This window comes from Triticum urartu, chromosome 5A, assembly GCF_056163025.1.
Source record: "Triticum urartu cultivar PI428250 chromosome 5A, HENAU_Tu73, whole genome shotgun sequence".
In the NCBI taxonomy this organism is placed as follows: Eukaryota; Viridiplantae; Streptophyta; class Magnoliopsida; order Poales; family Poaceae; genus Triticum; species Triticum urartu.
The window spans coordinates 566,259,918-566,275,049 of record NC_141877.1 but is presented as its reverse complement, the minus strand read 5'-3'; the positions used below and the strand labels follow the sequence as shown (position 1 = coordinate 566,275,049).

The following is a 15,132-nucleotide window of genomic DNA, read 5'->3' as shown; positions in this document are numbered from 1 at the left end:
CTAGGGGTGCACCGGCGCAAACCGCATGCTGGAGGCGTGATGTTCACCAGTCGCGGCGCCCACGTTTTTAAAAAAAAAATAATTTCGGCACAAACACGGCGCAAATTCAACCAAACTTCGGCGAGTTCGTACATATTTAAAATATTTTACAAAAAAAAACGCTACTAGGCTGCTTCTCGCCGTCTCCCTCGCCACTCCTCGCCGTCCCTGCTACAACCCTCCCCCGGTTGGCGCGGCGGGTTGGACGGTCCGGGGAGTCCTCGTCGTCGTCACTGTCGAGGATCACGACGCCGCACTCGTCCTCGCGCCCACGTTTGCGGGCGGTTATCTCCTCCAGGGCCCGACGCTGCCGGACCATCTCGTCGCGGAGGTAGTCGTCCCGCGCCCATCGTAGAGCGTCCTCGTCAGAGAAGCCGCGCCGGGCTATCTCCTCGTACTCCGCGGGGAGGCCGGGCTCCGGCTTCGTCCTGGCGAGGACGAGGCGGCCAGAGGCGGGGGCGGAGTCGTCGATGCAGACGCCGGAGCTGCGGGTGCGTGCGCTGACAGGCGTGTCATGGGGCTCCGGCTTGACGGGGCGGAGGCAGGGAGAGTTGGACGAGGAGGAGGACGCCCCCAGGTCCATGCGCCTCGGCGTCCACGAGCTCCCACGCCGGCGAGAGATGGACGGGGGAGCGGGGTACTCCAGCCTCGGCGTGTTGCGGCCCTCGATGTACTCGAGGACGGCCTCCAGCGTGCGGCCGGGCACGCCCTCCCATCAGCGCCGGCCTTCGAAGTTGAGCCTTCCGGAGGGCACGACGCCGTTGGTGGCCTCTAGCTGCTCGGCGTGGCGGCGGCGAAAGTATGGCTCCCAGAGCGGGCTGTCGGGGACATACTGCGGACCTTCCCTCGCCGCCCGCGGTAGAGAGGCGTGGATACGCGCGATCTCCGCACGTCGCGCCGCCCCGGTGGGCGGTGGTGGCACCGGGACCCCGCCGGCGCTGATCCTCCACGCCCCCGGTACCCGCATGTCCGGCGGGACCGGGTACTCGGCCTCGAAGAGGAGCCGAGTTTTGTCCTCATGAAGGTGGCGGCGGCCGAAGCCGTTCGCCGCCGCACCGTCGCCTGGAAAGCGCTCGGCCATGCTTTGAACTGGAGACGACGAGAGGAGAGGGAGGAAAGGGGGAGAAATGACGCTGCGGCGGTGGAGATTCTGTGTGTGTCACCGACGTGCTCGGGTTCGGCTTATGTAGGCGGAGACGCCACTCGTACGCGTGGCGGGCGAGGGGACGCGTGTCGTCCGGTCACCGTGCCGCCCGTGCGGCATCAATGGAGGAGGTTGACCGGCGCGACAGCGCGCGGCAGCTTTGGCATTGATTCACCGCGGGAAACGAGGCGACGAGGACAACGAAGCGGCGGGAAGAGAGACGAGTGGCTGGCAAGGAGGGCTCGCGGCTGTTTCGCGCAAAAAACGATTCGCCCGGCGCCCCCGAGTGCCCCCCAGCGCGCCGGGTTCGGGTTGGATCCGCCGGTGCCAATTTCGGCCCGAGCAGGCGAAAAATGAGTCCTTGAGACGTGACTGGGTTGATTTTTTGACACCAACGACTAAAAAATCGTCTGAAGGACCTTGTTGGGGACGCGGCCGGAGATGCTCTGTGTCGTGATAGCAACCATAATTCCACAAGAAAGTCCACCGCAACAACACGGATAACGCACCAAAACACACACATACACAGTTCCAACAGCGAGAGAAAAAAGAGCACTGCTGCGAAGCCAACGAAACACTCGAACACTGATCATGTCAGATGGTGCCGCCGTTGCAGCGCAGGACCTGGGCGTTGACCCACCCGCCGGCGTCGCTGGCGAGGAAGCCCACGAGCGGGGCGATGTCTTCGGGCATCCCCAGCCTCCCCAGCGGCGCCTCCGCGATGTACCGCTCCGCCTCCTCGTCCGTCTTGCCGCCGTAGAACATGGGCGTGGCCGTGGACCCGGGGGCCACGGCGTTGGCGGTGATCCCGGTGCCCCGCAGCTCCCGCGCCAGGATCCTCGTCATGGTCTCCACGGCCGCCTTGCTGGCCGCGTACGCCGCGTAGCCCGGCCGCAGCGACCCGACCCCGGACGACGAGAAGGTGACGATCCGGCCGCGGCCGTCGCGGGCCAGCCGACGCGCCGCCTCGCGGAGGCACAGGAAGGTGCCCCGCGCGTTGGTGCCGAAGGCCGCGTCGTAGGTCGCCTCGCTCGTGTCCGCCAGCGGCGGGTAGGAGGTGTCCATCACCGCCGCCGCCGTCACCAGCACGTGCAGCTCCCCGCCGAACGCCGCCGCCGCCGCGTCGAACAGCGCCCGCACCTGCGCCGCGTCCGACACGTCCGCCTCCACCGCCACGGCGCGCGGATCATGGTCGGCTCCGTGCGCGGCGGCGTTGATGCCGGCCACGAGGTCCCGCGCCGGCGCCGGGTCCCCGACGTAGGCGACGGCCACGCGCGCGCCGAGGGACGCCAGGTGCCGCGACACGGCCGAGCCGATCCCGCCGGCGCCGCCCGTGACGATCGCCACGCGCCCGTGCAGCATCATCGGCGCGGTCACGCTCGCGGGGGCGCCGACGTCTGCCTCCGCCGTCGCCATGCCTGCGTTGGCTCGCACGCTGCGGTGCTCCACTACTGCCCTGGAAGACTCGAACAAGATGATAAACCGTCACACACAGCCGGCGAGTGATAGGAGAACGAAGTTATGCAAACACTAGAAGAAAGAAGCAAGAGCGAAATGCATACTTTGGGCTGCGCTCTCACGTATATCGTGCTTTCTTCTCTTCCAGGAGCAAAGAGCGTGATCTGTGCACAAGATGAATAACAAGCCTGAACGCTACCCGCGTGCTTATATATACCCAAATGATAAGTGACACACGTCAGATGCGCGGCATTCCAACCCTGACGTTTTTCGATGGCAATCCTAGTCACACAAGGATGACAAATTCCAGTGACATAATAAGTTTCTGCCGAAAACAAACTAAAACACGAAAGTTGTCATACTTGCCAACTAAAATTATCATCCTTACGTAACTAAACTTGCGATCGAAAACGTTCAGAGATACCCTGTGCTCTGGGTCCATCCCCGACAACACGCAGAAGATATGCGTATCAGCATAAATTCATGATGACCATTTACATTAAGATAGTAGATACAATCATACAAGCACAGAGAAACAAACTTAGAAAAGGACTGGTGCTGGCACAAGGCTGGCCGCAAGCCCGATCGGCCAGGACGAAACGGTGAGGAGCCTCCTGGTCATGGGGTCCCAACATTTTCCTAGAGTGGCAGTTCTAAGAACTCTACAGTGATTTCCCTCTCTGTGTTTAGAGACATAAATGGCGAAACAAGGCACGTCGATATTGGCGGTGGCATACACGTCGAGCAACAGCACAGTTGTCCAAGTCACCCAGTTCATGCACGCAACCACGACATGCTGTGCTGTAATGCAGATGCTACAAGGAAATGGTAGTAGGGTTCATTTCATGCAAGCAGTACGATCATGCAGGTACATGCACGTGAGCTATCTTCTACTAGTAGACGTCTCTTTGGAAACGTGAATTCTTGTGCAAGCAGTGTAATGACACAGACACACGTGCAAGTGCAGCTAACATCGATGGCACTGCTCTTGACAGTTGACACGTGCAAGTGCAGGCAGCTAATAGCGATTCGACTGAATGCAGTGGTTCAAACTTGTAAGCACATACTAGTAGTATGAATGAACATGGACGCATGTGTTCGTACCTGCTGCTGAAACATCCCAAACGAAACGGATCAAACAAGCTTCACGCTGAAGAGAATGAAGCCCAAACAAATAGAAATCAGCTTGATACTACTCCCTCCGATCCAAAATAAAGTGTCGTGGTTTCAGTTCAAATTACTTGATACTGTAGAATCCCAGTCGAACTGAGCCTGAAGCAGCAGACATGGGGAGCAGACGCAAACGTTTATAAAGGGGCCAGGCTGTGCACGAACTTGTCCTGTGCTAATGAGGACTTCACGTCACGTGGATCAAATATCATCGTGCCGTATCTCCTCCTTCATTCAAAGCTCGGACCGTGACTCTGCTGCTCTCCCTCCGTAGCCCTCTCACTCAAGTCAGAAAATATATCGCCCCATGTGCTCCATGCATGCCTCCTCTGCTCTGCCCACGTACAACAACGGATCTGTACTACGAGCCCAACGCTGCATTTCGCAAAAAAGGGCCAAAAAAAAGCGGACAGGCAGTAGTCCAGTGTAGAGCACTCTGCCTGCATTCAACATGCTCCTTAACCAAAAGATTCTCATATGGAATACAAGATCAGGGAACACATCCCAATCACAAAATTTCAAACAACAAGCCACTCACAGAATCAAGGGACTAGAAAGAAAAAAGAAAACGGGAGTTCTTTGTTCTTGTTACTTTCTCCAGCACTACAACACTCGAAACATAAGCCCGCGTGCTTATATTTTCGACGACACACGGGAGATACGCGTATCATCATGATCACCGTTTGCAGTACATTATTAAGATACAAAATCATGCAAGCACAAGCCAACAAACTTAGAGCATCTACAACCGGACTTGGTAAATCCGCCCCCTCAAACATCCGCGGACGCGTCCGGATACGCATGCAGACGCATCCGAACGGGTCCTCATATTTTTTTCTGTGCATCCACATATCTCCAATCCGAACTATCAAATTCAAGCAAATACATGCACGCTGCCACCCAATATCACATGTAAATAGCAATTATTGGTATCAAGCATATATAGCATTTACATAAAATTTATTTGAAGTGTCAAACTCAAGCATTGCCTCCTTGGTTGCCATTGTAGATTCACATGTACTCCACGAGATCATTGAGTAGCTGCGTGTGCACCTGCTGATTTCGAAGATTCTGGTGCATCCGTAGAAAGTTCATAAGCTGAGCCGCATCTTGATCTTCCGGGATTTCAACTTGTCATCCGCGTGCTTCGAAATCATGGGTTTCTACACCATCACCCTCATCCTCGATAATCATATTGTGCAGAATAACACAACATGTCATCAGCTACCACAAAGTTTTCGATTCCCACATCATTGCAGCGCTTCGCATAATTCCCCAACGAGTTTGAAGCACACCAAATGCCCTCTCCACGTCCTTCCTAGCCGCTTCCTGCATTGTTGCAAAGTTTTTTTAGAAAAGGAGGATGGTCCCCGGCCTCTACATCTGGGGGATGCATGCGGCCATTTTATTGATTATTCTTAAGAATCTTACAAAGTAGAACAACAATATGCCTGAATCCACCATCTTGGCAATCTGCCGCTACTCCTATCCATATGATGAAATGGTGCAAGCTGGGCCACATACCCAGACCTCTCACCTAAGCCTAACATCTAAACTCGGAGGCCCCGATCGAGCCATCTGCCAGGTCTAGGGCACAAACCGGTCCGACGCACTCACATGTGTCGTCGTCGCCTTCTTCCACTGGTCCATCTTCAGAGTAGATTGAGGTGTCAACCTTGACAGGTCCTCCGCCATCGACACCACCACGACGCCAAACGACGACCTCCACCTACGAGAGCCTTGGCAGGTCCTCCGCCTCGACGCCACCACGATGCCAAACGTCGACCTCCACGAACGCGAATCCATCTCCAAGCAACGGACGTAGATCCATGCTAGGATAGGACCGCGCCACCGCCGTCGCCCACCACCCGCAAGCGCCACCCAACCCCAAGGTTCCCAAAGCAGCGCCTTCAAGAAGGGAACGGCACCATGAGCGCCGCCGCCACCCAACAAAGTTAGGGCTTTCGCCCGGGAGACCTAGGGGAAGGGGAAGTGAGGAGATTAATCCATACTGACGCCTCCAAGCAGGAGAACGGCGCCCTCAGGCGTAGCCGTCGGCGCGACCTGTCATGGCCGGCCAGGGATTTCTCCCGAACTAAATCCCCGCCACCAGCAGTGCCTCCTGTACTGAACCGGCGACCAAGGGAGGCGCGGCCCGACCAGGCTGGCCCGCACGCCGAACAGGGGAGGAGGGGAGGCGTCAGGTCTCGCGCACCGACCTCCGCGAGCCGCCAACGACCATCGGGATCCTGCCGCCCACATGGCCAGGACGCGGGATCCACCGCCCGCACGGCTGCTTGCTGGAGCCTGTCGTGCCTCGCCAGAGGAGCCGCTGTTCCAGATCCGGATTGTTGCAAAGTGGCTCTGTTTATTGCCACGCGGCTCCGATATGGTCTTCACAAACGCCGCCCACGCGGCCAGGACGCCGGATCCATCGTCCGCACGACTGCTCGCAGGAGCCTGCTGTGCCTCGCCAGGGGAGCCGCCGCTCCAGATCCGCATTGTTGCAAAGTGGCTCTATTTATTGCCACGTGGCTCCGATATGGTCTTCAAAACGCCGCCCACTGAGGATAGATACCATCAACAAGATAGTACCCCATGTTGTAGTCCCGACCGTTGACGATGTAGTTGCACGACGGTCATTCCCCATTGCAAAGCCTCCTGAACACCGAATATCTTTGAAGCATATTGATGTCGTTGTGAGAATCGGACATTTCAAAGAAAGCATGCCAAATCCATAAGTCATGTAATGCCACCGCTTCTAGTATGATGGTGGCCTCTCTGGTGTGATCTTGATACATTCCCCGTAGACATTTGGGGCAGTTTTTCCATTGCCAATGCATGCAATCAATTGATCCGGGCATTCCTGGAAACCCCTTGCTTCTCCAATAGCCAACAACTTCTCTGTGTCCTGCGTATTTGGTTCTCTGGGATACTCCGGGCCAAACACCTCAACCATGGCGCAAACAAATTTGACAATAGTCTTGAGGTACGTGCTCTCCCCCATCCTGACCATCTAACCAACGGCGTCTGCAGCAGTACCAAGTGCAAGCATCCTTAGAGCGGCCGTGCACTTCTGCTTGGCCAAGAAAGAAAGTTGGCCGCAACAATCCCTTCTCAGCTTGAAGTAGTCGTCGTGTGCCTCCAGTCCCTCCACAATGCGCAAAAACAATGGTTTCCGCATGCGAAAACGGCAACAAAACCATGGATCATAGGGGAAAGCAGGTGTGGGAGCAAAGTAGTCATTGTGCAGTAGCTTTGCTCCAGACACCCTGTCCCGGTTGATCACTCTTCTCCCTTTGATTGAGCCCTTAAAGTTGAGAATATGCTCCACTTGCCGATCCGTTTCCTCTTACATGCCCATGAGCATGATCATGTCCACTTCTTCGTCCGAATCCGACAAATCGAAGAACTCATCTTGAATCATTTGGTCAAGCTCCGTCGGTCCATATGCCTCGTCCGACGAAGCATCGGAGTCCATCATTTACCTAACAAAATCACAATAATTTCGGTCAGTCAATGTGTCGAACACATCAAGCGCAAGGCGGAGCCGGAGAGTTGCCGAATGTACCATGGTGGCGTCCGGGCCGGCGAAGACGGGGGCGCTCTTCTAGAGCTGGTGGCGGAGAGCCTGGGAACAGCTGCGGAGGGCGCGACGACGGAGCTGCGAGCAGGACGACACAGAGGAGGAAGAAGAGAGGAGAGAGCAAATGAATTCGGCGGCTCAGAGGAAGGGGGAGGGGGATTTGGTGCAATTTGAGATAGGATCGGGTTGTCGGGTCCGACGTGGCGGGCGTGTTCAGGCACGCCCAGACGCCTTCATATCTGGATATGAGGATGCCGGTCAGCCCGGGCATTTGAGGACCATTTGAAGGGTCTGTCTAGGTTAAGAAATCGTGACCGGGCGACCCGCGTGGGCGTATAAGATGGATTTGAGAGGTCCGGTCCTCTTAGGAAGGACTACCTGCTGGCACAAGGCTGGCGGCAAGCTCGATCGGCCAGGGCCGGGACCGGGAGGAGAGGAGAGGGATCTCATAGGGGGTCCCAACATTTTCCCTAGATTGGCAGATCATAGTGATTTTGCTCTTTGTGTGTACAGACATAAATGGCAAAACCGGGCCGGCCACGTTGATATTTGCGGTGGCTTGTGGGGTTGATGTACGCAACCGCAACCGCCCTTTGAGCTGCAGCAGGGTTGCCATTCGATCACCTGATTCCTGTGCACAGATCGTTGAGCAACAGCGCCGTTGTCCCAGTCACACAGTTCAGACACGCAACCCGCACGCTGAGCTGCGATGCAGATAGTACAACGAAATACAGTACGTACGTACCAGTAAGGTCCATGTGCAGGCAGTACAATCATGCATGAACATATGCATGTGGGGCACTGCTGTTCTTGAACCGCAAGCAGTACAGTAACAACGATGGACTGAATGCAACGGCGCACAATTGTAGGCTGTGACAATCAGCCGCGGGTAGCATGCAGTAGGCTTTGTATGTCTGACTGAACATAGAAGCCTGTTTTGTAGTGATCTTACTCTTATATTTCTTTACGGAGGGAGTACCTGATGAGGCCGAAGAGCCCCAAGACCAACAGGTCCAACGAGCTTGACACTGAAGAGAATCCCAAACAACGGGTCGAACAGACGTTTATCTTTCTTTTTTTTAGAAAAGACAGACGTTTATCAAGGGGGCAAAATGTACACATGGTAGTGAACGCAAATCAAGAAGGAAATCATACCACTCCCTCCTACTCAACTAACTTTGTATTCCCTCCGTTTTTATTTAATCTGCATATTAGTACTCCCTCAGGTCCTTTTTAGTTTGCATATAAAATTTGTCTAAAGTCAAACTTTGTAAAGTTTGACCAACTTTATAGATAAAATGCCAACATTCACAATATGAAATCAATATTAATAGATATGTCATGACTTAAATTTTCATATTGTATAACTTTAACATGGTAGATGTTAGTATTTTTTCATATAAATATGGTCAAAATTTATGAAGTTTGACTATAGATAATTCTTATATGCAGAGTAAAAAGGACCGGAGAGTGTACACTAAACCAGTGACAATTAATTTAGATCAGAGGGAGTATTTAACTTTGTCATGTGCAAACGACTTGAAGAAATCAATCACATATCATCGTGACATATCTTGTTCATTCAAAGCTCGGATTGTGGCTGCCCTCTCATTGAAGCAGAAAATGTATTGCCCCATGTGGCCTATGCCTCGTCTGTTCTGCCGCCGTACAACGACCAGGAGTCCAGGACACAAGCTAAACCATATACGTACTACATCTGTAGGCCTGGAGCATCGATGAGAAGGGGTAGCTAGAGAACAGAGGATTTGTACGAGCTCCGCAGCAGGTTTATCATGTGTACTACGTACTTTTCAGAAGATGAAAAATAGTAACGCCAAAAATAGCACTAATGCAAGTATATATGTACTACGACCATGCGTCCACTATGTGTTAGATCAAGTACAATAATAGGCTTATAGCCCGCTTACATGACACTTTTGCCTATGTGGAGTGGAGAGACATGGAAAAATTGTGAGAGTGGACTCTCATGCAAGAGCTAGCTATATGCATACTCCTAGGCAAATGTAATAAATATTAAAAAGGAGATAAAGAGAAGGTGAAAAGAAAATACTCTTATAGCCAATCTTATAGCTAAGCTAATCTTATTATATGAGTGACTATAAGTGATGACTATATATGGCATGGCAACATCATATAGCCAACAGCAGTTGGCTATACTATTAACCATGCTCTTATACATCATCATCATGGTGGTGTCATGTTTCAGGAATCAGGACCATGCCGCAACCACAATTAGCAACTCTCTTCCTCATCAACCCTGGCTCGGTTCGTTCTCAAAAAAAAAAAACCTTGGCTCGGTTCGGCAGCCAGTGGTTCTTGGTACTGTCAGTGAGTCAGTCCCCCTGTCCCAAAATAATTGCCCTTATTTTAAATTGTTCCCCTGTCCCAAAATAATTGTCTCGGTTTTAGTTCAAGAGAGAGTAGAGAACATAGGAATTTGGAAATCGAGGTGCTAGTGAGCTGGATGAGCAGAATAGGGTGATGGCGGGCAACCGAAATCGGTAGAAGTGCAATCTCCTCCCTCTGAGAAAGTAGGAGTGGGATCTTGAAGAAAGCTCAACGCTGCATTTCGCAAAACAAAGAAGGGGCCAAAACCCCGACTACCACCTTACTTCTCCGGTGCCGGCAGCCCACCCCCATCGACCCGAGCCGTCAAGCCTGGCAAGCCCTTAGGTCATTTGTAATCAAATTTTAGCAATTCTAGGATTTGCTTTTGTGCTCAAAACAAAATTCTGGGAGGGTTCTTCCTGCCTGCATGCGCTAGTAAGCAGTAGACCGGCAGTAATCCGGTGTAGAGCATTCTGCATTCAACATGCTCTATAACCAAAAGATTCTCATAGGAAATAATAGATCAGGCATAAAACTTCAAACAGAACACCACACACAGAATCAAGGGACTAGAAAAAACGGGAGTTCTTTGTTCTTATTACTTTCTCCAGCACTACAACACTCAGAAAAAAGCTTGGTACCTTAAATGTTGTCTAGAAGTATCGAAAACCGGCTCCTTTAGTCTAAACAATAACAAATAGCTGAAATTACTTAACCAACAAGACTCCGAAACAAAAATAGGAATAGGAAAGGGGCCACATATAAGAACGCGATGTCACCAGGTATATAAGAGACCTAAACGATGAGAACCAAGTCACACCACCTAACTTTAGTTTCCCATGTATGATGATCCGCGCATATTTCGAAGCCTGACCGAGTTTTGCGCAATGGACTACCGCATGTGTTACAGTAACGAGCGTAAGAAATATATCACGCTAGTTGGCACTCGCGACGCCGCTTTCAGCTGTGGTGGGTTTGGAAGCGTTCGGCTCTTCCCCGGCGGCAGGGGCGGTGCTCTCCTTGCTCGGTGTCTGCTTCTGTGCAGCGGAGTTCCCGTTAACTGCGCTCTTCTCCTTCTCATCAACGCCCTGGACAATACAAGGATAACAATCTGGCATCAGGGCCTATAACAAACACCACCTTAACCAGTACTCGTCAAATTCTAAAACTGTCAACAACAGAGCGCTCTAGTGCATGGAATCAACACTTGCCTGCCCCTGAAGCGGTTGTTGCTTTGCTCTCTTTTCTTGCATCAACTTCTGTCGGTTCTCGTAAAATGCAAAGTCATCCAAAATTGAGGTCTTGCTGACATGTTCCTTGAAAATCTTGAGCATTTGAAGACCTTGCTCAAGCTTAACCTGCAGCGTAAGGGAGACAGTGGACCAGTGCTTTCAGTAATAAGTTTAGATAGTCTACTACTACTGGAAACATCAATCATACTGCCAAAGAAGCATTATATAAATACAATGACCCCCCCCCCCCTTTTCTAGATGTTATTTTGGTTAATTTGTAAATGGATAACAAAAAAATTCCCTACAGTCGTCGTGGCAGCACCGATTATAACCATAAAATATGTGTATACGCGCAGAAATATGAACGACGCCGTGAGAAACATTCTTAAGTCGCTTATATACTGGACCAGATCCTGAGTTTTAGCATACGCATGACAATAATGGAGAAACAAATTTCTAGGTTCCACTGTTCTATTAACTGGGGAAGGCACCTGATAAACCATATCTAAAATTTGCGTCCTTAAAAAAGCAAGCTACATCATCATCATTATCTAAAGGAACATACAAAGTATTAACATTAGCCCTGGTGGGCCATGGCCTCTTCATGAAATCACCACCCAAAATAAGTAGTTATTGATGGAAGTTTTCAGAAAGTGTACCTCTTGTGTGTCACGGCTGTTTGTCACAGGCTTATTGTCATTGTTGTCCAACGTAATATGCTTCAGAATGTTGTTGGGGATATCCTTCACGATGTGCCACTTGATTGAAAAGCAGCCATTCCACTTGTCTTGTTGCCAATAATCTACCGTCTTGTCAAAGTCAACAGGACCAACCATTTCGGCAACACCAACAAATTGACCACTTGTGTTCACCTAAAAGGCCAAGCTCAAGGTTAATACAAATGCCAAATGAGGAAAGGGCGATACAATACAGTAGCAACATACTTACAGAGAAAAATAAGAACACCGGGCATTCACTGGATTTCTCCTGAGCTTCTCGGTATCCAGCATCCAGCTTCTTATTTCCATTAGGAGTGCTTGCCCACACATTGTACTTGATACTCTTGTGCACATCATCCTCGCTGTAAGATTTGATAACAAAGAACTTTGCATCCTTGTATGTTGCAGAAAAGCCTTCCTGGTTAAATTGACTCTTATCTGGAAGGACGCTATTCTCTTGTTTCCCAGCTGAAGGGAGGACCTGCCCCTTCACAGCAATAGTGACAGTAGGTCCAAATGGTTTTTGGTGTCTGAATCCACCAGATCTTGGTCCTCTGTTAAGCTCAGTGAAGCCATCTTGATTCTCACTGCCAAACCCAAAAGTTGCCCGGTTTCTAGGCTTGTATTTGACTGTATCCACGACTCCCCATTGTCCATTATTTCTCGAGTTATACACATTAGAACCAAAACCAAGTCCAGCTTTCAGTGTGTTCCCGTACTGACCATACTGACCATACAATCTGCTATCAGGGTACATCCTACTAGAATAACTAGGAGAGGTCAGCCCCATCCCAGATGAAGGCACATGTGTATGCATACCCTGGAAACAAAGAGAAAGTACAGCTAAGTTTTATTGAAGGACACTGCAGACTATCATGAAAACTCATGCAAACTGATCGTTTTGTTATCTCTTATCTTCATAGGTAAAGTTAGCAAATACCAAGATATCATATTATAGGATCTAATGCTCAAATGATATGCAAAACACTTAGAACCAGCCATAGAATGTTGGGATTAATTAAGCAGGTCATTGACTAAGGGAAGCTCTGGAACACAATAACAAAGAAATTGGATATCTTAGAGAACATACCATGAGGTTTGTTGTTGGACGGTGACTCTGATTTTTTGCTGAAGATGAATTAGAACCATAAGATGTGGAACTAGCAATTGATCTCTGATGCCCATTAGAATAGACCGGCCCATCATACCACTGAGCTGGAGAACGGTGACCAGTGTGACCAAAATTGCTAGCGGAAGGTCCACCTTGCGAGGGTCCTCGTCCATATGAACCACTGTTGGTCACTGATACATGGTGGTGAGTTTGCTTACGCGGTAGTGAACTGGCAGCATTTGCAATCCCACTAGCAGTCCCAGTAGTTACTTTTGCTGAAACTACCGTAGCACGTGGCTGGTGAGCCGCAGCGGAAGGCAGCTCAGATTGAGGATTGGCACTGTTAACACCATGCATCGCATTGGTTGGAGCCGGCTGTTGATAATACTGACCAGGGTACTGATATTGCTGTGTGCCATATGACTGCCCCTCATGCCCAACGGTTGGGACAGGAGAACCTGAAGGATACGGGCCGTAGGGAGCATAACCATATCCATGGTACATGTCACCATACACACTCTGCTTCATTGATGCAACAGAAAAAATAGTCAATTTCATAACTTACATATAACACAAGTCAGAAAACAATTCACCAAATTCCAAATTCATCATCTACATGGGCACAGTTTTTTCTCTTGATGCTTACTCCTAGCTTTCAAACGCGGGTGAAAATGCATAATCTAATAATACATTATTCTTGTTGCCATGGTTTTTTAAGGCAGTAAGGCGTCCTAAGGCGTTCTACCCCTGCTCTGACACCTAAGCGCTAAGGCGGACGCCTAAGCGCCTAAAGCGGGCAGATTTCCAAGCCGCTGCCGGAGCGAGTTATCGGCTAACCCAAGGCGGACGCCTTAAAAACCATGCCATTATTAAGACTACATGGTACAATGACTACACAGTTGTGACTAACAATACAAATGTTAAGTTGTTAACTCACCTGGGGCACCTCCATTCCTTCATGGACAGCATACCGAGTGTCCCACTCATTGGTCGAGCCATCATAACCTGATTCGCAGCATACCGAAATGAAACGTGTCAGAGAAATGACTCAAATTCATCCAAAAATAGCTGATTCACAGTAAATGAATCAAGTCTAGCCATGGTCTAATAATAGCTGAGGCTCGTGTACCGCTAGGGTAGTAGTAGGCTGGTGAGGGATATCCATTGGGTTGGTAGAAAAAGTTGGGATCCATGGCCTCCTGGAGCAGGGGCGTTATCGACCTGTCGACGTGCGGCTCCACGGTCTGCGAATTGCCGGTGTTGGCAGACCCGTACTGCATCCCGGAGGGCTACAATTACAACAGCAGCGGTTTCAGCAACCTCTCCTCCAAGAACCACACGCACACACACACACACGCGCGCACAGAGCTAGAACAGAGCAACGAACAAGGGAGTAAGAAAGCTACCTTGGCGGCGTCGGCTGCGCCGGCGGCATCCTTCTTCCCCTCCAGGGACAGCTTCTGCATGTCCACGTGGAGCCCCGCGCCCTGGCCATTGCCGGAGTTGGCAGATCCGTACACCATCCCGGAAGGCTGCAATTACCACAGGCAGCGGTTTTTCTTTCAGCAAACGTCCCCTCCAATAAGCACACGACTAGAACCAGTACTGACAGACTAGAACATGGCAACAGACGAGAGCCGCCGCCTAGAGAAAAGAAAAGGGAAAGGCTAGATGGTGCGCCGGTGCGGGCACGGGCACGCCCATAATTTGCGTCGCCGGTTAACGAGCCCGGTTTCAAAGTAATCGTCGCCGGACGGCCGCGGAGCTCGTACCTCGAGGACCGGCGGCCAAGGTTGCGGACGGGGCGGGGGCGGGGGCGGGGGCGGCGGGGGACCGCGAGGGCCCGACGAGGTGGGGCGCGAGCGGCGGCGGATTGGAGCACGGGTGGTGGAGCGGGGGGATAAACCCTAGGGTAGGGTGCGGGTGGGGAGGGGGAGGGGGAGGTGAGGAGGAGAGGGCAACGAGGATAGCCGCCACAGACTCACGCGAGGCGGCGAGGGGTGGGGGAGAGGAGGGGAGGGGGGGAGGCCAGGCGCAGCCAAAGAGGGGTTTTCGCGAGATTCAGAGGCCCTGGCTCAAGTACCGCTCCCGGCCCATCCCGCCCGCCGCTCGCTTATCTCCCCCCGGACGTTTCTGCTACGGGCACCCCGGGGAACGGCGCAACCCACCAAAAAGAGTCATTTTTTTCTCAAAAAAATAGAAAAAAAAATGAAGAGTCTTTCTGTAACTTATTATGTCTCTATCCGGCAGGAACGGCTGTGTTCGCTTCAGTTTCTTAACTTTTGTTTCCCTTCTTTTAGGGGATTGTTAGCTTTTGTTTTTTG

General features: G+C 51.5%; 1 protein-coding gene and 1 pseudogene across 3 annotated transcripts; both read right to left on the bottom strand.

Annotated features, from left to right (window-relative positions):
• Positions 1-1,605: 1,605 nt before the first annotated feature.
• Positions 1,606-2,857, bottom strand: LOC125510602 (NADPH-dependent aldehyde reductase-like protein, chloroplastic pseudogene; annotated as a pseudogene). Its single transcript, XR_015603525.1, has 2 exons — positions 2,746-2,857; positions 1,606-2,639 (listed from the first exon to the last, which is right to left on the bottom strand). The product of XR_015603525.1 is annotated as an NADPH-dependent aldehyde reductase-like protein, chloroplastic pseudogene (transcript).
• Positions 2,858-10,316: 7,459 nt separating this feature from the next.
• LOC125510597 (YTH domain-containing protein ECT4) lies at positions 10,317-14,743 on the bottom strand. Of its 2 annotated transcripts, none has more exons than XM_048675820.2 (9): positions 14,581-14,743; positions 14,215-14,340; positions 13,938-14,097; positions 13,746-13,813; positions 12,788-13,330; positions 11,927-12,517; positions 11,638-11,850; positions 10,958-11,104; positions 10,317-10,834 (listed from the first exon to the last, which is right to left on the bottom strand). In XM_048675820.2, the coding sequence occupies exons 2-9, from the start codon at positions 14,329-14,331 to the stop codon at positions 10,682-10,684; spliced, it is 1,992 nt and encodes a 663-aa protein (XP_048531777.2). In that variant the 5' UTR covers positions 14,332-14,340; positions 14,581-14,743; the 3' UTR covers positions 10,317-10,681. The 2 variants fall into 2 exon arrangements, with proteins under 2 accessions (XP_048531777.2, XP_048531778.2); XM_048675821.2 differs by having other exon boundaries at positions 12,788-13,327.
• Between the last annotated feature and the right edge of the window lie 389 nt (positions 14,744-15,132).